At 41.0% G+C, this 25,155-nt stretch overlaps 1 protein-coding gene across 1 annotated transcript; it reads left to right on the forward strand.

Moving 5' to 3' along the window:
- The first annotated feature begins 1,834 nt into the window (after positions 1-1,834).
- LOC142163141 (uncharacterized) lies at positions 1,835-25,151 on the forward strand. Its single transcript, XM_075220394.1, has 4 exons — positions 1,835-2,494; positions 2,585-2,837; positions 3,006-3,701; positions 25,075-25,151. The coding sequence occupies exons 1-4, from the start codon at positions 1,835-1,837 to the stop codon at positions 25,149-25,151; spliced, it is 1,686 nt and encodes a 561-aa protein (XP_075076495.1).
- Positions 25,152-25,155: the final 4 nt, after the last annotated feature.

The following is a 25,155-nucleotide window of genomic DNA, read 5'->3' on the forward strand; positions in this document are numbered from 1 at the left end:
CAGGTTTTTAATTTGGTGTAAAATAATGAATAAATTTTATAAATAGGTAGAATTGTCAGATTATCGACTGGTTGAATTACCCTTCGCATGGGTAAATATGATTAGATGAAGTTAGACTCAAACATGATTCCCCGATGATTGGGTATTCTAAATTAGCTATGAATTAGTCTAAACAAGAAAATTAACATGAGATCGATATTATGAAATTATAGATTGATTGGAGAAATTTGTACGAGTTGCTTGAGGTGAAGCAGTTCGTATTTCGGCACGAGTACTATGAGTAGTAGTAATCTTACCGCAATTTGTGTTTTCATAACTTGCATGATTTACACATGATTTTTAATATGAATATGTTACCGATTATTTTGAGTTGCATGTGGGACAAGTCTTTTACTTGATATGATACCGAAATAGTTATTTGAGATGAATACCGTGGTTTTAAATATTTTCGTTGTCACTAGATCTGTTTTACCGTTACTTGAATATACTGTTATCAAAAAAAAATTATATGATTTGATAAGAATCGAAATGCCCTATATTGTTTTAAAATATTTTCTACGAGTATATACATATTACAGAGACAAGTATAAATGGGAGTAGACATTGAAGGATCCCGTAGCTAACGGTAGGTTCGTTAGACCTGGTGCACCTTGTAATTACCGATTACCGTTATAGCTCTCGCTAGTGGGAAGGTAGAACTAGCATACCGTTACCGACTTCCCTCGAGTAGGGACTACTGTTATATATGACTTCTTGCAAAGAAGTCCACAACCGATTACACGATCCATTCATTGAAACCTCCCAAAATGTGAATACTGATATTGTACAGTGGTTACCGAGCTTATTATTGAATTGTTAATTATATTATACTACAAGAAAAATGTGATGAGACTAAAAATTATTTATTGTTTTCTGAAAGGGCATTTTTATGTTATTTTCTATTTGAGATACTAGCATGTTTCTTACTTGTTCCCAATAAAAACGGTTGTGATTAAGTGTTATTGCTCACTGAGCTAGCGACTCATTTCCCACAAATTTTTTACAGAGACAACAATTGACGCGGACGAGGATTTCATTAATTAGAGCGCACAGGTTGATAGTTCTTGGTGAGCCTCGCACTTGTTCGCGTGGGTAGAAACTTTATTTATTATTATGGTCTTTCTTTGAACTTTTAGAGTCGCTCCATAGTCAATATTTTAGTGTCACGAGTATTATTTTGTTATTATAGTTTTATGTTGAGTATCGTTCTTTAGTATCAAAGTTGGAGATAATTAGTATTTCTGGTTGTTAATGGGTTGATTAGTAATGGTGGAGACTTGTTTTGGTAAATTGATAAGTTGTCAATTGTTTGGTATGAAATTAGGATGTTTGATTGTTGATTTGAGACAGGAAATTTTTGGGATAGTCCAAAAACAGGGAAAACTCTGTCCGATTTTCTGTAAAATACCGATGAGACTTACTTGGGGGCATTTGCTCATACGTGGCGGTCATGATCCTAAATTGGGTCGTGACATAATTGGTATCAAAGCTTAGGATTTAAGTCCCGAGTCATGGAGCAATGTTTAGTAGAGTCTTGTTCATGGGGTATGTAGGCGCCCATACTTATGATCTCGAGGTTACTGAACATTTAGGAATGTTTTCCCTTCTTTCATTCGTTGATCGTGCGTTGAGATAACTTGAGATTGACTTTGGAATATTTCTTGTGCAGATGGATAGGATACGCACACCCACATCTGCTGGACGCGGTGTTGGACGTGGTACTACTCGGGGTGGAAGTCAAGTTGGGGTTCATCAAACTAGAAGATAGATTGCTTCTCAACCTCAAGTTGGGAACATGGGTCAACCCCAAGCTATTATGCCAGATCAAGTGCAAGGGCAAGGAGTTCAGGATGCTCCACCACCAGTGCCAACTGTTGTACCTACTGTTGTCTCACCTGCAGATGCAATGGCAAGGTTATTGAATGTGTTAGAGGCATTGGTGCCTACTCAGGGAGGAAGTTCTGCTCCTCAGGCTACTTTACAAACACAAGCACCTGCACAGACTCAGAATTTGGGGAATAAAGAAGTATCCCTACAAGAGTTTCTGAAATTGAAATCACCAAAATTCACAGGTTCCGATAATTCAACAGATCCTCAAAGTTTCTTGGATGGGACACTCAAGGCATTACGTGCTCTAGGATGTTCTAGTGAGAGAGTTGTGGAGCTCATAGCATACAAACTAGAGGATATGGCCAACACATGGTATGAAACTGTATTGCTAGGAAGGTCAGTAGGAGCAACACCACTGACATGGGATGAGTTCACTAAGTTGTTCAAGAATCATTTCCTTCCCGACAGCCTGACGCAACAATATGCTAGAAACCTTGAGAGATTGGTTCAGACTCCAAATATGGATGTGTCAACATATAAAACTAAGTTTTGTAAGCTAGCTATATATGCTCTTTACTTAGTGCCTACTGAAGAAGCTCGAGTTCTGAGATTTGTTAATGGATTGGTTGGTCGCCTATACACTGCAGTAGACCCACAGATGAAGACTTTATCCTACTCTGATGTAGTCAACCTTTCTAGATAAATTTAAAACAAGGGACGTGATGAACGTGCAACTAGTGATTTACGTAAGAAGGCCAAGACAGGAGGGTCTTTTAGCAGCGGTTTTAGTGAAAATCGAAGACCAAGAAATCAGGGACAACAACAACAGGGTTCTCAGACAGGGACACACTTGTCTTCACAGACCACATACATACCACATTATAGACAGGGTACTAGGGGGTCGTCAGCATTTGGACATCGTAATTCTGGGCAGATATATGCCACTACTCCAGTCTACCAGACATGTGGTAGATCACATTTGGGCTAATGTCGTGTTCTAACTGGAGATTGCTTTCAGTATGGCCATATTGGACATCACTTGAGGGATTGCCCTCAACCTCCAAGAAATTTCAACCAGGCTTCTATTCAGTAAGTTGTACCGACTCAGACTACTCATAATACTTCATGTGCTACAGGTACAGGAAATAGAGGTCGAGGTGATGGAGATTGTGCTAATGTGAATCAAGGACAAGGGAATGCTGGTAGAGGTCAGGCAAGAGTTTTTGCATTTACTAGACAAGATGCTCAGGCCTCGAATGCGGCGGTTACAAATATTCTTTCTGTCTGTTCATTTGATGCACTTGCGTTGATTGATCCAGGATCTACTCACTCCTATGTGTCCTCGTACTTTGCTTTGAGGTTTAGTAGATATTCTAAGCTATTGAATGATCCTTTTCTAGTTGCTACTCCTATTGGAGAGTCTCTATTAACTGAATACGTATATCGTGCTTGTCAGATTCGGGTTGAGGGTAAAGATACTCTAGCTGACCTTATTGTACTTGATATAATTGACTTTGACATGCTGATAAGAATGGATTGGTTATCTTCTTGCTATGATATAGTTGATTGTCATGCAAAGATAGTAAATTTTGAGATACCAAATGAACCCCGTTTTATTTTAAGAGGGAGTCAGGTTCCAGAGACTTGCAAAATTATGTCTTTTATGAAGGCTCAGCGACTTCTGAAGAAAGGTTGCTTGGGTCTCTTAGCTATTGTAAATGACATAAGAAAGGAAACATTTAGTATAGAAAATGTACCAATAGTGAGACAATTTTCTGATGTATTTCCTGAGGATTTACCAGGATTGCCTCCAGTACAAGAAATGGACTTTGGTATTGATTTGCTACCTGACACACAACCCATATCGATACTCCCATATCTAATGGCACTAGAAGAGTTGAGGGATCTAAAGCAACAGTTACAAGATTTGTTAGATAAGGGTTTTATTAGACCTAGTGTATCACCATGGGGTGCACTAGTACTGTTCGTAAAGAAGAAAGACGGATCCCTAAGAATGTGCATTGACTATAGGAAATTGAACAAAATAACAATACGCAATAAATATCTTCGCCTCATATAGATGACATGTTTGATCAGCTACAAGGAGCTGCCCACTTTTGAAAGGTTGACCTCCGTTCTGGTAATCATCCACTTAGAATCAAAGATGAAGATATTTCTAAGACTGCTTTCAGAACTTGATAACAGCACTATGAGTTTCTTGTGATGCCTTTTGGATTGACAAATGCTCCAATTGCATTCATGGATTTAATAAATAGGGTGTTCAAGCTGTTTCTGGATAGATTTGTAATAGTATATATGTGACGACCCGGCCGATCGTCTTAAGAATTAATGTCCCGATCCCCTATTAACTGCTTTCCCCAAGTTTAGTTCTGCTAATTTGATTCTTTGGGATGTTCGGTTTTGAGTTTCGGAGAGTTTTAGGAGACTTAGTCCCTAAATGAGAGCTTAAGTGTTGGAAAATTGATCGTAGTCGGAACAATGTGAATACGGCCTCGGAATAGAAATTCGATGGTTCCGTTAGCTCTGTTGGGTGATTTTGGGTTAGGAGCATATTCGGATAGTGTTTTGGAGGTCCGTAGCTGATTTAGGCTTGAAATGCCGAAAATTGAATTTTGGAAGTTTCTGGTTCGGTAGTGCGATTTTGATCCAAGAGTCAGAATGAAATTACGAGAATTGCAGTAGCTTCATCACGTCATTTGAGATGTGTCTGCAAAAGTTCAAGTCATTCAGACGAGGTTTGATAGACTTTTTGATCGAAAGTGTATTTTATAGAGTTTTTGAAATTTTATACTTGAATTCGATGAAAAGTAGGTGTTTTGGTGTTGTTTGTAGTGTTCCGAAGGTTAGAAGAAGTTTGAATGAGGTTTTAGGATATGTTGGTGCCTTTGGTTGAGGTCCCGGGGGCCTCGGGTGTGTTTCGGATGATCAATGGATCATTTTTGGAACTTGTTGAATTGCTGAACTGCTAGTATCTGGTTTCCTTCTCTGCGATCGCAGACCTTCCTCCGCGTTCGCGTAGAGTAATCCGGAGGGTGACCATTTTGTTCTACGTGATCACATTAGTTGGTTCGCGATCACGGAGGTCTATTCCCTCCTTCTTCGCGTTCGCATCCCATTCTTCGCGTTCGCATAGTAGAAACTGAGCCGGTGGCTCAGAGACCATTTTCCTCTTCGCGTTCACGTGGATTCGACCGCGGATGCGTAAGCCAGCTTCTTCTTCTTCTTCTTTTTCTTATTCTTCTTCTTCTTCTTCTTCTTCTTCTTCTTCTTCTTCTGCGATCGCATGCATCTGGTCATGTTTGCATAGGCCATTCCAGGAGCTCTTCATTTTTCCTCTTCGCGATCGCATGCCATTTCTTGCGATCGCAATGAACAACATCTAGGCAGAGAATTTAAAATCCAAAATCGAGGGTTTAGACCATAACTCATATTTTGGACTTGGAAGCTCGGGAGATCACAATTTTTGAAAGGATTTTCACCTGGGCGACCTGGGTAAGTGATTCTTACTCGGTTTAGACTAATTTCCATGAATCTTCACTTGCATCCATCCTTTAATTTCGGAATTTTGGGGGAAAAGTTCATAGACCAAGAGATTGGGTATTTGACGTCGGATTGGGATAATTTTGATATGGTTAGACTCATGAGAGTTATAAGATTCTGAAAACATAAATTTTACCCGATTCCGAGATGTGGGCCCAAGGGACGTTTTGGTCATTTTACCTAATTTCGTGTATTAGTTTTGAATTAAATCGTAGAATCAGTTACTTGAGGTGTTATTTATAATATGCAATTGAATTGAATAGATTTGGGTCATTTGGAGTCGGATACTCGTGGCAAAAGTGTGGTTTCAAGTTGATTTTAAGCCGGTTCGAGGTAAGTGACTTGTCTAACCTTGTGTGGGGGACCTTCCTCTTTGGATTGATATATTTGGTAATTAAAATAACTTGTACGTGAGGTGACGAGTGCGTACTTGTGCAAATTGTTTTCTTTAAGTACTTATCAGTATGTCCCTTATCTTGTTTTTTATTACTTGTGCTATTAAACCTGTTGTTATCTTAGAGAAGCAGGTCTAAGTGATTTAATTGCTTTAATTGTTTAAATTTGTTTACCTGAACTTCGTGCAGCATGCTAGGCTAGAATTATTTGTTGCCTTAATATGAAATTTTCCTTCTCTGAATATTTCTTGTTGCCGCTGTGTATTTACATTGGGACTACGGATGTGGGATTCTGGTAGCTCCCCATTGTCTGTTTACTTTGGGATTGTGAATTAGATTCCCGATAGATCCCCCTGCACATTTAATTTGGGACTGCGGGTTAGATTCCCAATAGATCCCCCTGCACATTTACTTTGGTACTGCGGGTTAGATTCCCGATAGATCCCTCTACACATTTACTTTGGGACTGTAGGTTAGATTCCCGATAGATCCCACTGCACAGCTATATGGAACTACGGGAATTCACCCGGTAGATTCCCCTAGTACTGGGTATTTACATTTGGGACCACAAATCGGGATTCCGGTAGATCCCCGCGCATTGATAGTTAGACTATGGGACGGGATCCCGGGAGATCCTTCGGACATATATATGATGGACTACGGGACGGTATCCCGGGAGATCCACTGGATAGTTGTAATTGGGACTACAGGACGGTATCCTGGAAGGTGCCTGTAAGCACGTGATTTTTGACCCTCCCCGAGAATTTTCACATTTTTAGCGTGAATATGTGAAATTGGGTCTAGTATAGCTATTTTAACTATTTTACTTTATTTCGTTGCAAAAAGAAAATTTCAAAAAATATATATATAAATTTTAGTTTATGTATTTCTCATAAACTTGAAAAATACAAAAAATGCACTTTATTTTTGTACTTTATATAATTTCGAAAATTACAAAAAAAATATAGTTCTATTAAGGTTTTATAGTCATTTTTAACTTTGAAAAATACAAAAATATTACCTCATATTTTATCTTAATATTTAAAAACGAAAATTACAAAAAAATAGTTTTATTAATATTTTGTAGCTATTTTAAACCTTGAAAAATATTTAAAAAGATATAGTTTTGTTTAAATACTAGTCTTAATTTTGGTAGTTATTTTGCTTACATAGGACTAGTTAAACAACGTGTTCCTATTTCTCGGGTCCGGGCAAAAGAATAATATTCGGGTTTAAACTACCCGGTTTTAGGCCTAATTTTCGGACCTAGCCCATAATAAACAGTGTCCAGAACACATGGGGAACCCCACCACGCGTGGGGGACATATGCCTCGAACCCCACCACGCGTGGGGCTCATTTTTCATGGGCATTGTGTTACAAAACACGGGAAAGCCAACAGGAAAGGGGGGACTTTTTCGAAAATTTTGGGGACGGGCAACTATTCATCTTCTTCTCAAAAAGAGAAGAAGAAAAACCCTACGAAAACCAGGGCAAAAACCCTCCGATCCCTTCCGGTTACCTCCACGCCCAAAACCTCCATCGCCGACCGCCCGTCACCTTCCCCAGCACCCCCACTGCCCATAACCACCAGTTCCCCTCCCCTCATCGACCACCGTCTGAACCAAACAACCCCTACTCACCCGTCGTCAACCTCCTCGCAGCGTCCAAACACACAGACCTCCCCGTCACCTTCCCCATCGCCTACAACCCCGGCAATCCCCGTCGCTGCCACTCGTCGTCCTCCTCGCACCACCATCTCGTCCTCCAACCAGCTCAACACCACTCCTCCGCCCAGCTGCTCCAAACGGCCCAACAACCCACCCCCCGTCGCAGCCCCAGTCCCGTCGACCTCAACCAAAAACCCAGCAACACCCATCGACCACCCGTCAAGCAGCAGCCATCGCTGCTGCGTCGTCCAACCACCCCTCCGTCAACCGCCATAACCACCACCAGTTCGTCAGCCCCACGCACAGCCCGAACAAGAACCAACAGGTCCGCTATTTTCAGTCCAACAAGCAGCCATCGCCGAGTACCAAGCAGTCGTTGTGGCGTTTCCGAGTTTTCTGTTTTCCGTAGAGGTCGCCTTTGGTTCGTCGAGGTCCGGTACGTCGAGGCGCTGTCCGAGGTTCCGTCGTTGTTCTTCGGTCAGAGAGGTCCGGCTTGAGTTCCGTCGGAATCGTGTTTGTCGTCCTGAGTTTGCCGAGGTTCAAAGGTTAGTAAACCTCAAGTATTAGATAAGGAAATGTTACGTTAAATGTTCGAAGATGCAATATAGAAATTGGTATGATAATTTTCTGCTTATGTGTTCATCGTATGCATTTTTGCTCATTTTGCGTTATGTGATTCCTGTTTATTTGATGTCATGAAATTAAGTTGGGTTAATTTTTCTACGACGCAAGTTTGATGTTAATTTGTTCGTGGCCCTTTGCTTAGTTCATTCGGATAAAATTGGCATTAGTACTCGTTGTTACTACTCCCGAAACACTCGTTCGCTAAACTCATTTTATTAATTTTTTTTTTTGACAAGTTATGAGATTTTAGTTGTAAAGAAGTCGTAAGGTTAGTATTGTTAAAGGCATAAAAATGGCATCCCTTTAAAAAATATAAAAAAAAAATCATAATAAAAAAAAATAAGTAAAATGAGGCGAGCCTCGCCAAATAAAAGGGACAAATTGCGGGGCCCTCTAAATGTATATATTAAATACTTAGATTTCGGGACGGGCCGTTTAGCAAATTTCACGGCCCTACCCAAAAATAATAATGCGCTAGTTGCTTTAGGCGCGCCTTCAATAATTTATTATCCTCAAACTCGGGTGCGCATTTATGTGACCCAAATCCAAGTCTCAACGAAATCGAAATGTGTCTTTAATCACGGATACATTGACTGTGACGTGGTATGAGATGCCTTTCCATGACGTTGCAAATTCCTTTTAAAAAAAATAAGAACGAGATGAGCCTCGCCGAATAGAAAACATAAATTGTGGGGCCCTCAGTAAATACTTGTTTAAAATTACTTAGAATTCAGGAGGGTCGTTTAGCGAATTTCACGGCCTCCGCAAAAATAACAACGCGATAGTCTCTTTAGGCGCGTGTTTAATAATTTACTTTCTTAAACTTGGGTGTGCATTTCATGTGACCCGAATCCAAATCTCAAAACATCAAATAAAATGCGTTCCGGATTGTGGGTGCATTTCATGTGACGCAGTCCAAAGAGTGTTTTAAGCGATGTTCACATTCTTGTAAAAACAACAATAATAAAGCGGTTAAAAGTCAAAATTTGCACATAAGTTCATACTTGTATAAAATCAGATAATCAAGCCGAATATAACAATTGAGCGACCGTGCTAGAACCACGGAACTCGGGAATGCCTAACACCTTCTCCCGGGTTAACAGAATTCCTTATCCGGATTTCTGGTACGCAGACTATAATATAGAGTCATTATTTTCCTCGATTCGGGATTAAAATTGGTGACTTGGGACACCCTAAATCTCCCAAGTGGCGACTCTGAAATAATTAAACCAATCCCGTTTCGATTGTCCTTTAATTGGAAAAAACTCCCCCTGCGCCCCTCGGGCGCGGAAAAAGGAGGTGTGACAGCTCTGGCGACTCTGCTGGGGAAGATAGGACCCAGAACCACTGGTTCAGGGTTCAAGAATTCGAGCTTAAAATAATTGTTATAGTTAGCTTTATTTATTATCTGATTTTTACATGATATATGCCTAATGTGCCTAAATGATGCTTTTACCGCTTTAATATTATCTGAATTGTGTATATAAAATTGCTGCGAAACCCTTCTTCTTTCTGAGTCTTCTAAATTTATGGTGTACACGTGCGCGTGACCCACCTTTCTGTTAAAAGTCATACCAAATAAGACGAAGTTGGGACAAATAACTAGGCCGGGTAGACTTTCGTGCTCCCGGTACGTTGCCCCCGCTTCGGCTCGAACTGTCCGTTTGGGTAAGCCAGGTTTAGAACAATACGCCTTAGGTTTTTACCTAGAATAACTCAGCTTCATGCCGGCTCCCTAGTAGGAACGTTTGTTTGCATCACGTGCATTTGACTTTGGAGGCTCAACACAGGGGTTGGGTCTGTGTAGGACAGGTGTACCAAAAATGGAAATGACCATCCTGATGCATCTTACTTGCTACTACTTGCGCATTTATTTGATTCAGACTTGTGTGTTGACTGTCTTATGAATATCAGGAATAATATTTTGAAATGCGAAAAAAAAGGAAATAGCGGTTAGAGAATAAATTCCGAAAAATATTTTCTTCTTTTTCTTTAGAAAAAAAAAAGAAAAACAAATGAAAATTCAGAAAAAATATATCTTAGAAGTCTTTCTTTTAAAAAGAAAATCAATCAAAAATCCAAAAATATACTTCCTTAAAGTGGTTCTTTCACAAATTCAAAAAAAAAAAAAAAGTTAGTTCATCTACTTATTCTTGATTGCCCGAACTACGTGGGTTTGATTCTCACCGGATGTGAGATACGTAGGCAACCCTCATCGGGTCCAACCCCACCTTTTGCTAAAAAGCCAAAATAAATAAATAAATAATAAAAAATAAAAAAATATATATGTCAAATTTTAATTTTGTCATAAAGAAGTCGGGTGACGCTGTTTTATCAAGACATAGCCGAATGTTCCCGAAAGGGACGCCGGAAGGCTGACTTTGCATAAACAACCACTTTTTGGGTCATGTTTTGGATTTGGTCCAATTGGCCCACACAACCTTAAAAATCTTCGTCCCCGAGACGTTGAAAGGCCGTGCTTGCAATATTGAGTTTTCTAATTTGAAAAAATGATAAAAAGAGTCATAAATAAGTCAGGTGATGTTGTTTTGTCATAAATAGCCGAATGTTCCCGAAAGGGACGCCGGAAGGCTGACTTTGCATAAACAGCCACCTTTGGGTCATTGTTTTAGATTTGATCCAATTGACCCACACAGCCTTAAAAGATCTTCGTCCCCGAGGCGCTGAAGGGCCGTGTTTTGCAACACCAAGTTTTATTATAATTTGAAAAAGAGTCGACGGTCAGGTGAATACCGTCTTTTGTCATAATAAGCCGAGCCAGCTTCGGCCGCGTCTTAAACCGTTCTTGCCGAAATAGCCTTAGAATAATCTTTCAGTTGTCGAAGGGTTATTTTCGTAAAAGAATGGACAAGTTTGTCGAAATAATCCTCCTCGGCCTCAAAATTCATGTGAGAGTTGGAAAGGGCCACGTTTGCAAAAAACAACCATTTGGTTAAAATTAGCAAATGGAAGAAGGAAGTTGGCCATTTGTTTTGAAGTTTGTAAATCTTTTGATTAGAACATGCGGGTTGTTTAATTTTCAAGTTTGTGGGTAGTCTTTAAATCCTTGAAACCCAGTTTGTTTTAATTTTTTTTTTTTAAAAAAAATGTGTGTTTAGTATTGCTTATCTTTTATTGGTGCGAACTACGCAAGGTCTAATTCATGCGGGGTCATGATACGTAGGCAATCTCCATAAGATTCGACCACAACAAAAAGAAAATGGAAAAAAAAAGGAAAAATGAAAAAATCGAAAAAGAGATCGAAAGAAAAAGGAAATACAAAATAAATACAGGGGTTCCCAAAGTGCTTCAAAGGGGCAAATAAGCAAGTCGGGGTGACGCATGTTGTTTAAAGCAAAGCATGTTAGAAACGGTTAACTGCCTAGGGGCATTGCATCCTCAATGTGTTGTTGTCAAATCTGTTAAACTCTAAACGCTAACAAGTTTGTTGTTTTCCGAATCTCAAAACAGTTAGTTGTTAAAGAATTATGGCAACACACCCTTATCAAACTATATCCAAAGGACCGATAACAACAAGCATGGCTACTTCAGAGAATAGTACCGAGGAAGAAAGGCCGGTGAACCAGTTGTTAAAGGAAGCAATGGAAAAGATGGGAAGGATGGGACTAGATATGAATGCAATGCAGCTAGCTCTAGCCAAAGCACAAAAGAGCCCTGAGCCATTGGGGCACGTGCCGGAATACCCTCACTCCGGCCCTTCAACAAGCCTCCCAAATCCCCGTTACCATCAAGAAAGAAGCCCTCATGATTCCCAGGCTCTACCACCCCATCAACCTCTCCCCACACCCGATATTCCCACTTTTGTGGGACCCACATCAGCCCCCTTGAACAGAATGACCAGTGAGCCATTGTTTCAGGCTCACGATACGCAATACTATCCCCCTGAGCCTGCATTCCATGCCCCCGAACCACACGCTTACAATCCACACTTGGAGGTACCGGCAGAGATCGAAAAACCGGTTAAAGCCCCTGAACAGGATGAGGTGTTGAGAAAATTCAAAAGCCTGGAGCAGTCCTTCAGGAACCTGCACGGATTGGGCAACCAGGTCAGCATGGCCTACAAAGATCTATGCCCTTTCCCCGATGTCCAACTCCCGGCTGGGTTCAAGATGCCTAAGTTTGATTTAAATGAAGGGCACGGTGATCCCATGGCACATTTGCGGGGATTCTGTAGCAAAATGAGAGGGGCAGGCGGCAAGGATGAGCTGCTAATAGCTTATTTCGGCCAGAGTCTGAGCGGATCTGCGCTAGAATGGTATACCAGGCAGGATTCCAGTAGGTGGTATACTTGGGATGATCTGGCGCAGGCTTTCGCAGGTCATTTCCAGTACAATCTCGAGATAGTCCCTGACCGTCTCACATTGCTGAGGACTGAAAAGAAGCCCGGGGAAAGTTTTCGTGAGTTTGGTTTCCGCTGGAGAGAACAAGCGGCCAGAGTTGATCCTCCCATGAAAGAGGGAGAAATGGTGGACTACTTCTTGCAAACACTTGATCCAACTTACTTTGGTCACTTGGTGACAACGGTTGGGAAATCCTTCAATGAAGTGGTAAAGATAGGGGTCATGATAGAGGAGGGCCTAAGGTCTGACAAAATCCTAAATTACTCAGCGCTCAAGGCAACGACCCAGGCTATTCAGAGCGGCGTGGGAGGTGTGCTCGAGGTCGCATCAGTCGAAGCAGGTACTGGGTCCAAATTCAGAGGTCCTTCCCCTCACTACCAGCCCAGGCCCCACACTCCATACAACCTTCCACAACCCTACTATCCACCATCAGAGCCACTCTTTTCAGACCATCATGCCCAAGCCTGCCCCCGAGCTCCATATAATCCGCCTCAATATTATCCTCCGAACAAGGTCCGGTCGCAGGGTCAACCATCAGGTCACCCCCGCTGGCGAGAGCCAGCACCACGTAATGCATTCTTACCTTCACAACGTTTTCAAGCACCCAACGACCCTAGAAAACAGGGGCATGGGGGAAAACAAAGGCAAGGAAACAATTTCACGCCAATTGGGGAGTCCTACGCAAGTTTGTTTGAAAAGCTAAAGCTTTCAGGACTGATTGAGCCGCTCCTTGGCTATACTCCAGATCCATATGCAAAAGGGTTCAATCCTGCTGTACGATGCATGTACCACTCTAATGTCCAAGGACATAGCATTGAAGATTGTCGTTCTTTGAAAAAGGAAATCGAAAGAATGATTCAGGAAGGGGCAATTGTGATCGACGACAGTGACAGGGAGCAGGCGAATCATCTTGAGAACTTGTTGATTGATGTTGATAATACAGAAGTTAGGGATGGTCTTGGCAATGTTGATATAGAGCTCAATGGCTAAAATGTCATGCTTTGCAGTTGGAAGATACTCCATTTTGGGTCAGCCGGAGATGCCGTGCTTGGATAGTTGGAAAAACACTCCATTTTGGGTCAACCGGAGAGGATCTTTGATAGTCTATTTTGTTGTCATTTTCGTTGTTCGGATTATTAGGATTGTAATTCGGATTTGTTTTGTGTCAATGTCTTTCCGCTTATCTTTCCGTTTTGTCATAGCGATTTGTTTAAATTTTGTCCAAGTTGTTTAGGATTTTATTCCGGTTTGCTTTGTTTTTAAAACCATTTGTTCAGTCCAACGCAAAAAATTCAGTCTTTGATTATTCCTAGTCATCTTTCTGTTTAGTCATTATGTCATTTTTATTCAGCACCGATTCTAGTGACATGACATGCGCACACAGTTTGGGCCTAGTCTTTAAAGTTAATCATGAAACCCCAGAAAGGCGGTCAAACCATTTAAAGGAAATAAAGACGGTTTGAGATTATTCAAAGCCCGAGTCATATGGAACTGGGGCAAGTTAAACACAAAGAAAACCGTTAAAGAAAGATTCGCCTAAATTGGCATGAGGGTCGTTCATAATAATGAGAATGAGAGTGTCGCCCAACGGTGCTTTAGAAGTGACAAATGACCAAACAGATGTTGAATATAATTGTCAAGTCCAGTACCATCAGAAGAGACTACGAATTTAAGTTGTGTTGTTTGCACTTGGCATGTTTTGAAGACTGGAATGACGAAGGCATTTTGTTCTGCTACCCAAACACTTTATCCTTCGTTACCCCTTTTTGAGCCTTATTTATTTTCTTTCATACCCCTCGTTCGGAATTAGTAGCAACGAATAAAATATGCGAGCATGGCAGGTAAGAGAAAAGAAAGAAAAGAAAACAACAAAATGGAAAAAGAAGAATAAAAGAAAAAAGAGAGAAAAAAAAACAACAAAAAGAAAGGAGAAATGAAAAGAGAAAAGAAAAGAAAAGTGATAACAAAAAGAAAAAAAAACAAAAGAAAGTCGGAATGAAAAAGAGGAATTGGGAACTACGTTTGACCTGATTCCTCAAAGAGGATACGTAGGCGCTTCACGGCTCGGTCATAGTTTTGAAAAATGAAAAATTAAGTAAAATATCCCCAAGCAAGAAACTGGGGCAAAAGTTGCGTTTGATGTAAATAAATCTAATTCCGAAGGTTGTAATTAATAACCCAAAATTAATGCATTTTTGAGCCTTTAATACCCTTTCTTTCTAGCCCGATCCAAAACCCACATTACGGTCCAAAGAAAGACCTTCCGATCAGTCTTCAAAAGATGCCAAGTCAGACAAATAAGAGTCTTACCGGGGAACATAACACTCTGTTCCACAGCAGAAAAGACTCTAATCTCCAACAGAAAGAGTCATACCGGTGACACTCCAAACTCCCCAGCTGGAAAGTGATACAAATGAGAGAGTCTTATCGGTGAAAACCTTCACAGGCACCATAAGGCGATGAAAGCTGAGAGAAGAGCAAAAAATAAGAGAGACTTGATAGGGAAAACCCTTCGGGCACTACAAGTCGGATAAGATTAAGAATCCAATGGGGAATCGCCAATTGAAGATCTTGAAAGATGATTGACGGTAAAGGATAGGCCACATATGCATGTCATGGCCATTAGAGTCGGTATCTGCGTTTGATAGATTTTTATTTATAGTTTCTTTTGTAAAAGAGTCATTCGTTTCCTTTGTCTTTTATTTTGTTTCTGTTATCTTTCTCCTTTCATAAAAAATTTTCCCCAATAGAGTCTGTCCGGTCAGAACAAGTATGAAATGACTTCAAAATATGCCATCAGCTTTCCAAGATGAGATTTGACTAGTATATCCAAATGGTATAGTCAGCAAGGAACAAGCGCGAGGCCAGTGTCAAAAAAGGATATCCCCAGCAAAGGGAATTGACAAAAGGATTGACGAGCGTCAAGAGGGATATCCTTGCCAAAACCAAGGTTATAAACCTCAAAGACAAGGCCCGTGAACAAAGCAAGGAGAGCAGTGAGCATGATTCGGCGAAATCCATACTAGGCTAAAAGGTCGGGGAAATGCCAGTTTCCAAGCTATGCCACAAAAGAAGAGGGATATCCCCCAGGAGGGAGGGATTATCCCCAGCACATAATATCATCCCCAACAAGTTGTGGAACACAAAGCAAGGAGGGAGAAAGGGAAAACCATCCCAGCAGGAGTATCACAACCAACCACCATGTTTTAAACTAACAATTTTGTTTGATTTGAAACAGGTAAAGGGAAGGGCATTGATGCCAGAACTGCGTGCCACAAGGGATATTATCAAACTGGGGCAGAAAATTTTCCTTTCATTTAGAAAATTTTCTGGAAGTCAGGTACCCTCAGCTGATAACATTTTACCCCCAACAGGTAAGTAAATAATTCCCCAACAGTATTATCCCTAGCAGTTGTGAGGAGTTCAACACAAGGTTGGAAAGTCGGTACCCTCAGCGGTTCCTTTCGGGGAAAGGCGAAACGACTCTCAAGGGAGGTAGTCTTCGAAGGAAGAAGCTATGAATAATATGAAAAAAAAAGAATAATAATAAAAATGGGGAAGGTAGAAAAGGAAAATTCATCCCAACCCCCAGCAAGTATTCGAGGTAAGACATTTTCAAGTCTTAAAGATATTTTGGGTTAAGCCGCCCTCAAATAGGATCTGTTGGGTTCATCCGCCCGCGAATAGGATATTTTGGGTTCATCCGCCCGCGAATAGGATATTTCGGGTTCATCCGCCCTCAAATAGGATCTGTTGGGTTAATCCGCCCTCAAATAGGATCTGTTGGGTTAATCCGCCCTCAAATAGGATCTGTTGGGTTCATCCGCCCTCAAATAGGATCTGTCGGGTTCATCCGCCCTCAAATAGGATATGTTGGGTTCATCCGCCCTCAAATAGGATATGTTGGGTTCATCCGCCCTCAAATAGGATATGTTGGGTTCATCCGCCCTCAAATAGGATATGTCGGGTTCGTCCGCCCTCAAATAGGATCTTATTTTCAAAGTTATTGTTAAAGACAGGCGCCCACCTGAATAACGAGAGGAATACATTTTGTCTTTTCATTTCTGTTCTAGGTCACCCACCAGTAAAATGCGGGAATACATTTAAGTTCTAAGTCGCCCACCAGTATAATGCGGGAATACTTTTAAGTTCTAGGTTGCCCACCAGTAAAATGCGGGAATACATTTTAAGTTCTAGGTCGCCCACCAGTATAATGCGGGAATACATTTTAAGTTCTAGGTCGTCCACCAGTATAATGCGGGCATATCATTTTTCATATCTTTACAACCAGGCGCCCACCTGTATAACGAGAGGAATACATTTCAGTCTTTTTTTTTTTACTTTCAAGTGTTGAAATTGGGAGCCCGCCCAGATAATAGAGGCATACATTCAGTCTTTTATTTTAAGTGTTGAAATTGGGAGCCCGCCCAGATAATAGAGGCATACATTCAGTCTTTTATTTTAAGTGTTGAAATTGGGAGCCCGCCCAGATAACAGAGGCATACATTCAGTCTTTTTATTTTTTTTAGTGTTGAAATTGGGAGCCCGCCCAGATAACAGAGGCATACATTCAGTTTTTACTTTCAAGTGTTGAAATTGGGAGCCCGCCCATAATAACAGAGGAATACATTCAGTCTTTAATTTTAAGTGTTGAAATTGGGAGCCCGCCCAGATAACAGAGGCATACATTCAGTCTTTATTTCAAGTGTTGAAATTGGGAGCCCGCCCAGATAATAGAGGCATACATTCCACGTCTTTACCCATAGGAGATGCATTTCCTCGTAAGTTTTAGTTTTACCCATAGGAGATGCATTTCCTCCTAGGTTTGTTCAGTTTTACCCATAGGAGATGCATTTCCTCCTAAGTTCAGTTTTACCATTAGGAGACGCACTTCCTAAGAATAGGTTCACCAATAGGAGACGCACTTCCTAAGTTGATTTCACCAATAGGAGACGCACTTCCTAAGCTAAGTTTTACCAATAGGAGACGCACTTCCTAAGCTAAGTTTTACCAATAGGAGACGCACTTCCTAGATCTATTGTACCAGTAGGAGACGCACTTCCTAAGCAAGTTTCACCAGTAGGAGACGCACTTCCTAAGCAAGTTTCACCAGTAGGAGACGCACTTCCTAAGCAAGTTTTATCAGTAGGAGACGCACTTCCTAAGATAAGTTTCACCAGTAGGAGACGCACTTCCTAAGCAAGTTTTATCAGTAGGAGACGCACTTCCTAAGATAAGTTTCACCGTAGGAGACGCACTTCCTAAGCAAGTTTCACCAGTAGGAGACGCACTTCCTAAGCAAGTTTTATCATTAGGAGACGCACTTCCTAAGATCAGTTTCACCATAGGAGACGCACTTCCTAAGTTTCAGTTTCACCATAGGAGACGCACTTCCTAAAGTTCAGTTCCACCATAGGAGACGCACTTCCTAAGTTCAGTTTCACCATAGGAGACGCACTTCCTAAGTTCATTTCACCCATAGGAGACGCACTTCCTAAGTTTAGTTCTACCAATAGGAGACGCACTTCCTAAGTTCAGTTTTACCATTAGGAGACGCACTTCCTAAGAATAGGTTCACCAATAGGAGACGCACTTCCTAAGCAAGTTTCACCAATAGGAGACGCACTTCCTAAGCAAGTTTCACCAATAGGAGACGCACTTCCTAAGTTAATTCCACCGATAGGAGACGCACTTCCTAAGTTTATTTCACCAATAGGAGACGCACTTCCTAGGTTCAGTTTCACCAATAGGAGACGCACTTCCTAAGCAAGTTTCACCAATAGGAGACGCACTTCCTAAGTTAATTCCACCGATAGGAGACGCACTTCCTAAGTTTATTTCACCAATAGGAGACGCACTTCCTAAGTTTATTTCACCAATAGGAGACGCACTTCCTAGGTTCAGTTTCACCAATAGGAGACGCACTTCCTAAGCAAGTTTTACCCAGTAGGAGACGCACTTCCTAAGAACAGTTTTCCCAATAGGAGACGCACTTCCTAAGCAAGCTTCACCAGTAGGAGACGCACTTCCTAATTTGATTCATTTTAAGTTCGACCATAGGAGACACCATTCCTAGTCCAGTTTTTGGAAGTTTACCCGTAGGAGACGCACTTCCTAGTCGAGATTTTATTCATAGGAGACGCACTTCCTAGTTCTAGTCACTGAAGTTTTCTCCCTTAGGAGACACACTTCCTAGTTTAGCTCATTCCGATTCAACCATAGAAGACACACTTTCTAGTTTGAGTCATTGAGGTTTCTATTTTAGCAGACACATTTGCTAGCAAGAGTTTTGGTTTTACTCAGAGGAGATGCACATCCTAGCCTAGTCTTTAGTTTACTCTCATCATTGAATCAGTAGTGTAAGTGAGTTACAATTTTGCTAGCGACTCACAAATCTTCCCAGTACAAACTGGGTTAGAAAATTTTGTTTGTTTTGTTTGTTTTGATTGTCAGGGACCCGCCTGTAGAACGGAGGTTGTTGCGTATCAAAGATAGAAGAAGTCAGGAGTCCGCCTGTAGAACGGAGAAGCATGTTTCAAGATCAAGCAGTGACCCACTGGAAAGCAGAAGGTTACAACAAAAATCCCCAGCACTCAATCCAAGATAGAAGCAACAAGAAGCTCGCCCCAAGAATGCAAGTCAACAGTCTGGGATGATCAACAAAAGCTGGTCACCAAAAAACAAAAAAAAAAAAACAAACAAAAAAAAAACAAGAAGAAAAAAAAAACAAAAAAAAATGATGAATGAATCCGAAGCACGGAAGTGGAGAACAGATGTGATCTGCTCAAGAACTAGCGCCTACAACTAGCTAAGTATCAAGGTTCAGATCCAAAGTCTGTATGAAGCACCATTCAAGACTCAAGACCAAGTTTCAGAAGACTTAGGAGGTAGGAATCCTTGTAACTAGTAGCTGATAGGCTTAGTTAGTCTTTTTCAGTTTTCATTTTTGTTGTAATGACAGGACCGCGGACCGCAACCTCAACGGAACGGCACCTCGATCGGCTCTTCACCTCGGTACACTTCACTATCTCTCTCATCCCGAACTACACGTGGCCTGATTCCTGTATAACCAAGGATATGTAGGCAGCTCAGATACCAGGGCTCGGTCACATTCCCTCCCTTTCATTAAGTGTAGTCCGTTCAAGTAATGGTCGGGTCAAAAACACGTCTAGTCGTTCTTTGTCAGGAAAACTCTTCGTGTTTCCCGTCAAAGAGGGGCAGCTGTAAGCACGTGATTTTTGACCCTCCCCGAGAATTTTCACATTTTTAGCGTGAATATGTGAAATTGGGTCTAGTATAGCTATTTTAACTATTTTACTTTATTTCGTTGCAAAAAGAAAATTTCAAAAAATATATATATAAATTTTAGTTTATGTATTTCTCATAAACTTGAAAAATACAAAAATTGCACTTTATTTTTGTACTTTATATAATTTCGAAAATTACAAAAAAAATATAGTTCTATTAAGGTTTTATAGTCATTTTTAACTTTGAAAAATACAAAAATATTACCTCATATTTTATCTTAATATTTAAAAACGAAAATTACAAAAAAATAGTTTTATTAATATTTTGTAGCTATTTTAAACCTTGAAAAATATTTAAAAAGATATAGTTTTGTTTAAATACTAGTCTTATTTTTGGTAGTTATTTTGCTTACATAGGACTAGTTAAACAACGTGTTCCTATTTCTCGGGTCCGGGCAAAAGAATAATATTCGGGTTTAAACTACCCGGTTTTAGGCCTAATTTTCGGACCTAGCCCATAATAAACAGTGTCCAGAACACATGGGGAACCCCACCACGCGTGGGGGACATATGCCTCGAACCCCACCACGCGTGGGGCTCATTTTTCATGGGCATTGTGTTACAAAACACGGGAAAGCCAACAGGAAAGGGGGGACTTTTTCGAAAATTTTGGGGACGGGCAACTATTCACCTTCTTCTCAAAAAGAGAAGAAGAAAAACCCTACGAAAACCAGGGCAAAAACCCTCCGATCCCTTCCGGTTACCTCCACGCCCAAAACCTCCATCGCCGACCGCCCGTCTCCTTCCCCAGCACCCCCACTGCCCATAACCACCAGTTCCCCTTCCCTCATCGACCACCGTCTGAACCAAACAACCCCTACTCACCCGTCGTCAACCTCCTCGTAGCGTCCAAACACACAGACCTCCCCGTCACCTTCCCCATCGCCTACAACCCCGGCAATCCCCGTCGCTGCCACTCGTCGTCCTCCTCGCACCACCATCTCGTCCTCCAACCAGCTCAACACCACTCCTCCGCCCAGCTGCTCCAAACGGCCCAACAACCCACCCCCCGTCGCAGCCCCAGTCCCGTCGACCTTAACCAAAAACCCAGCAACACCCATCGACCACCCGTCAAGCAGCAGCCATCGCTGCTGCGTCGTCCAACCACCCCTCCGTCAACCGCCATAACCACCACCAGTTCGTCAGCCCCACGCACAGCCCGAACAAGAACCAACAGGTCCGCTATTTTCAGTCCAACAAGCAGCCATCGCCGAGTACCAAGCAGTCATTGTGGCGTTTCCGAGTTTTCTGTTTTCCATAGAGGTCGCCTTTGGTTCGTCGAGGTCCGGTACGTCGAGGCGCTGTCCGAGGTTCCGTCGTTGTTCTTCGGTCAGAGAGGTCCGGCTTGAGTTCCGTCGGAATCGTGTTTGTCGTCCTGAGTTTGCCGAGGTTCAAAGGTTAGTAAACCTCAAGTATTAGATAAGGAAATGTTACGTTAAATGTTCGAAGATGCAATATAGAAATTGGTATGATAATTTTCTGCTTATGTGTTCATCGTATGAATTTTTGCTCATTTTGCGCTATGTGATTCCTGTTTATTTGATGTCATGAAATTAAGTTGGGTTAATTGTTCTACGACGCAAGTTTGATGTTAATTTGTTCGTGGCCCTTTGCTTAGTTCATTCGGATAAAATTGGCATTAGTACTCGTTGTTACTACTCCCGAAACACTCGTTCGCTAAACTCATTTTATTAATATTTTTTTTTTGACAAGTTATGAGATTTTAGTTGTAAAGAACTCGTAAGGTTAGTATTGTTAAAGGCATAAAAATGGCATCCCTTTAAAAAATATATATAAAAAAAAAATCATAATAAAAAAAAATAAGTAAAATGAGGCGAGCCTCGCCAAATAAAAGGGACAAATTGCGGGGCCCTCTAAATGTATATATTAAATACTTAGATTCCGGGACGGGCCGTTTAGCAAATTTCACGGCCCTACCCAAAAATAATAATGCGCTAGTTGCTTTAGGCGCGCCTTCAATAATTTATTATCCTCAAACTCGGGTGCGCATTTATGTGACCCAAATCCAAGTCTCAACGAAATCGAAATGTGTCTTTAATCACGGGTACATTGACTGTGACGTGGTATGAGATGCCTTTCCATGACGTTGCAAATTCCTTTTAAAAAAAATAAGAACGATATGAGCCTCGCCGAATAGAAAACATAAATTGCGGGGCCCTCAGTAAATACTTGTTTAAAATTACTTAGAATTCAGGAGGGTCGTTTAGCGAATTTCACGGCCTCCGCAAAAATAATAACGCGATAGTCTCTTTAGGCGCGTGTTTAATAATTTACTTTCTTAAACTTGGGTGTGCATTTCATGTGACCCGAATCCAAATCTCAAAACATCAAATAAAATGCGTTCCGGATTGTGGGTGCATTTCATGTGACGCAGTCCAAAGAGTGTTTTAAGCGATGTTCACATTCTTGTAAAAACAATAATAATAAAGCGGTTAAAAGTCAAAATTTGCACATAAGTTCATACTTGTATAAAATCAGATAATCAAGCTGAATATAACAATTGAGCGACCGTGCTAGAACCACGGAACTCGGGAATGCCTAACACCTTCTCCCGGGTTAACAGAATTCCTTATCCGGATTTCTGGTACGCAGACTATAATATAGAGTCATTATTTTCCTCGATTCGGGATTAAAATTGGTGACTTGGGACACCCTAAATATCCCAAGTGGCGACTCTGAAATAATTAAACCAATCCCGTTTCGATTGTCCTTTAATTGGAAAAAACTCCCCTTGCGCCCCATCGGGCGCGTAAAAAGGAGGTGTGACAGCTCTGGCGACTCTGCTGGGGAAGATAGGACCCAGAACCACTGGTTCAGGGTTCAAGAATTCGAGCTTAAAATAATTGTTATAGTTGGCTTTATTTATTATCTGATTTTTACATGATATATGCCTAATGTGCCTAAATGATGCTTTTACCGCTTTAATATTATCTGAATTGTGTATATAAAATTGCTGCGAAACCCTTCTTCTTTCTGAGTCTTCTAAATTTATGGTGTACACGTGCGCGTGACCCACCTTTCTGTTAAAAGTCATACCAAATAAGACGAAGTTGGGACAAATAACTAGGCCGGGTAGACTTTCGTGCTCCCGGTACGTTGCCCCCGCTTCGGCTCGAACTGTCCGTTTGGGTAAGCCAGGTTTAGAACAATACGCCTTAGGTTTTTACCTAGAATAACTCAGCTTCATGCCGGCTCCCTAGTAGGAACGTTTGTTTGCATCACGTGCATTTGACTTTGGAGGCTCAACACAGGGGTTGGGTCTGTGTAGGACAGGTGTACCAAAAATGGAAATGACCATCCTGATGCATCTTACTTGCTACTACTTGCACATTTATTTGATTCAGACTTGTGTGTTGACTGTCTTATGAATATCAGGAATAATATTTTGAAATGCGAAAAAAAAGGAAATAGCGGTTAGAGAATAAATTCCGAAAAATATTTTCTTCTTTTTCTTTAGAAAAAAAAAAGAAAAACAAATGAAAATTCAGAAAAAATATATCTTAGAAGTCTTTCTTTTAAAAAGAAAATCAATCAAAAATCCAAAAATATACTTCCTTAAAGTGGTTCTTTCACAAATTCAAAAAAAAAAAAAAGTTAGTTCATCTACTTATTCTTGATTGCCCGAACTACGCGGGTTTGATTCTCACCGGATGTGAGATACGTAGGCAACCCTCATTGGGTCCAACCCCACCTTTTGCTAAAAAGCCAAAATAAATAAATAAATAATAAAAAATAAAAAAATATATATGTCAAATTTTAATTTTGTCATAAAGAAGTCGGGTGACGCTGTTTTATCAAGACATAGCCGAATGTTCCCGAAAGGGACGCCGGAAGGCTGACTTTGCATAAACAGCCACTTTTTGGGTCATGTTTTGGATTTGGTCCAATTGGCCCACACAACCTTAAAAATCTTCGTCCCCGAGACGTTGAAAGGCCGTGCTTGCAATATTGAGTTTTCTAATTTGAAAAAATGATAAAAAGAGTCATAAATAAGTCAGGTGATGTTGTTTTGTCATAAATAGCCGAATGTTCCCGAAAGGGACGCCGGAAGGCTGACTATAATAGCCAAATGTTCTCCCGGGTTAACAGAATTCCTTATCCGGATTTCTGGTACGCAGACTATAATATAGAGTCATTATTTTCCTCGATTCGGGATTAAAATTGGTGACTTGGGACACCCTAAATCTCCCAAGTGGCGACTCTGAAATAATTAAACCAATCCCGTTTCGATTGTCCTTTAATTGGAAAAAACTCCCCCTGCGCCCCTCGGGCGCGGAAAAAGGAGGTGTGACAGTGCCCCCGGTTCTTATCTTTGTGTTGAGCTGTATTTCTTTCCGTGGCTTGTGTTGTCTCTGTTCTAGTTGTTGTTGTTCTATAAATTCTATGTTATTTCTTACTATTGCACTTATCTATACTGTTTTATTCCACGCAGTTAACCCTTATATTGTATTTAACCTCAGTAGGGCCCTGACCTTCCTCGTCACTACTTAACCGAGGTTAGGCTTGGCACTTATTGAGTACCGCTGTGATGTACTCATGCCTCTTCTGCGCATGTTTTTCATGTGTATATCCAAGTACCGCTAATCAGGCCTACTATCATTGAGGGAGGTGACTGCTTAGAGACTCCGAGGTACATCTGCCGCGTTCGCAGACCAAGGAATCCCTTTCTACTCCTGCCTTTAGTATTTAGCCCTTCTATACTTTTCTTTTCTTTATTAGAAATTTCGGAGTTAGAGCTATGCACTATTTCTTTCTTAGCTTGTGATTCATAGATTTCCGGGTCTTAGATTTATGTTTGGTGTTGAGAGTTAAACATGGTGTATGCCGAGCGGCACATTTACACACTGTTATTGCTTTATTTCTATTTTTTTTAAAATTGTTTTACTTCCGCAAGTTTGGTTATCTTCCGCAAAGTTAGGCTTACCTAGTCGTAGAGATTAGGTGCCATCATGATGGTTCACGGAGGGCGGACCAGGGTTGTGACAATATATTGATGATATCCTGATATATTCTCGTAGCCAAGGAGAACACGAGAATCATCTCAGGACTGTGTTGCAGACATTGCGAGAACATCGACTTTATGCTAAGTTCTCGAAATGTGAATTCTGGCTAGACTCGGTATCATTTCTGGGACATGTTGTATCCAAAGATGGATTTATGGTAGATCCTAAGAAGACCGAAGCTGTGCAGAAATAGCCCAGACCTACTTCTCCTATAGAGATTCGTAGCTTTTTAGGTTTGGCAGGCTATTACAGATGTTTTGTGCAGGATTTCTCCAGAATAGCAGCGCCGCTGAGCAAGCTAACACAGAAAAATGCAAAGTTTTAGTGGAAGGAGGAATGTGAGCAA

Source organism: Nicotiana tabacum, chromosome 8 (assembly GCF_000715075.1).
Source record: "Nicotiana tabacum cultivar K326 chromosome 8, ASM71507v2, whole genome shotgun sequence".
In the NCBI taxonomy this organism is placed as follows: Eukaryota; Viridiplantae; Streptophyta; class Magnoliopsida; order Solanales; family Solanaceae; genus Nicotiana; species Nicotiana tabacum.

Bases quoted from the DNA above. Each gene is read 5' to 3' on its own strand.
- LOC142163141 (XM_075220394.1), top strand. From the start codon at position 1,835: ATGGGTCAACCCCAAGCTATTATGCCAGATCAAGTGCAAGGGCAAGGA. The intron at 2,495-2,584 runs GTTGGTCGCCTA...ATTTAAAACAAG, and splicing joins TGAGATTTGTTAATGGATTG to GGACGTGATGAACGTGCAAC. The intron at 3,702-25,074 runs GTATTGATTTGC...TGTTTTGTGCAG, and splicing joins AGTACAAGAAATGGACTTTG to GATTTCTCCAGAATAGCAGC.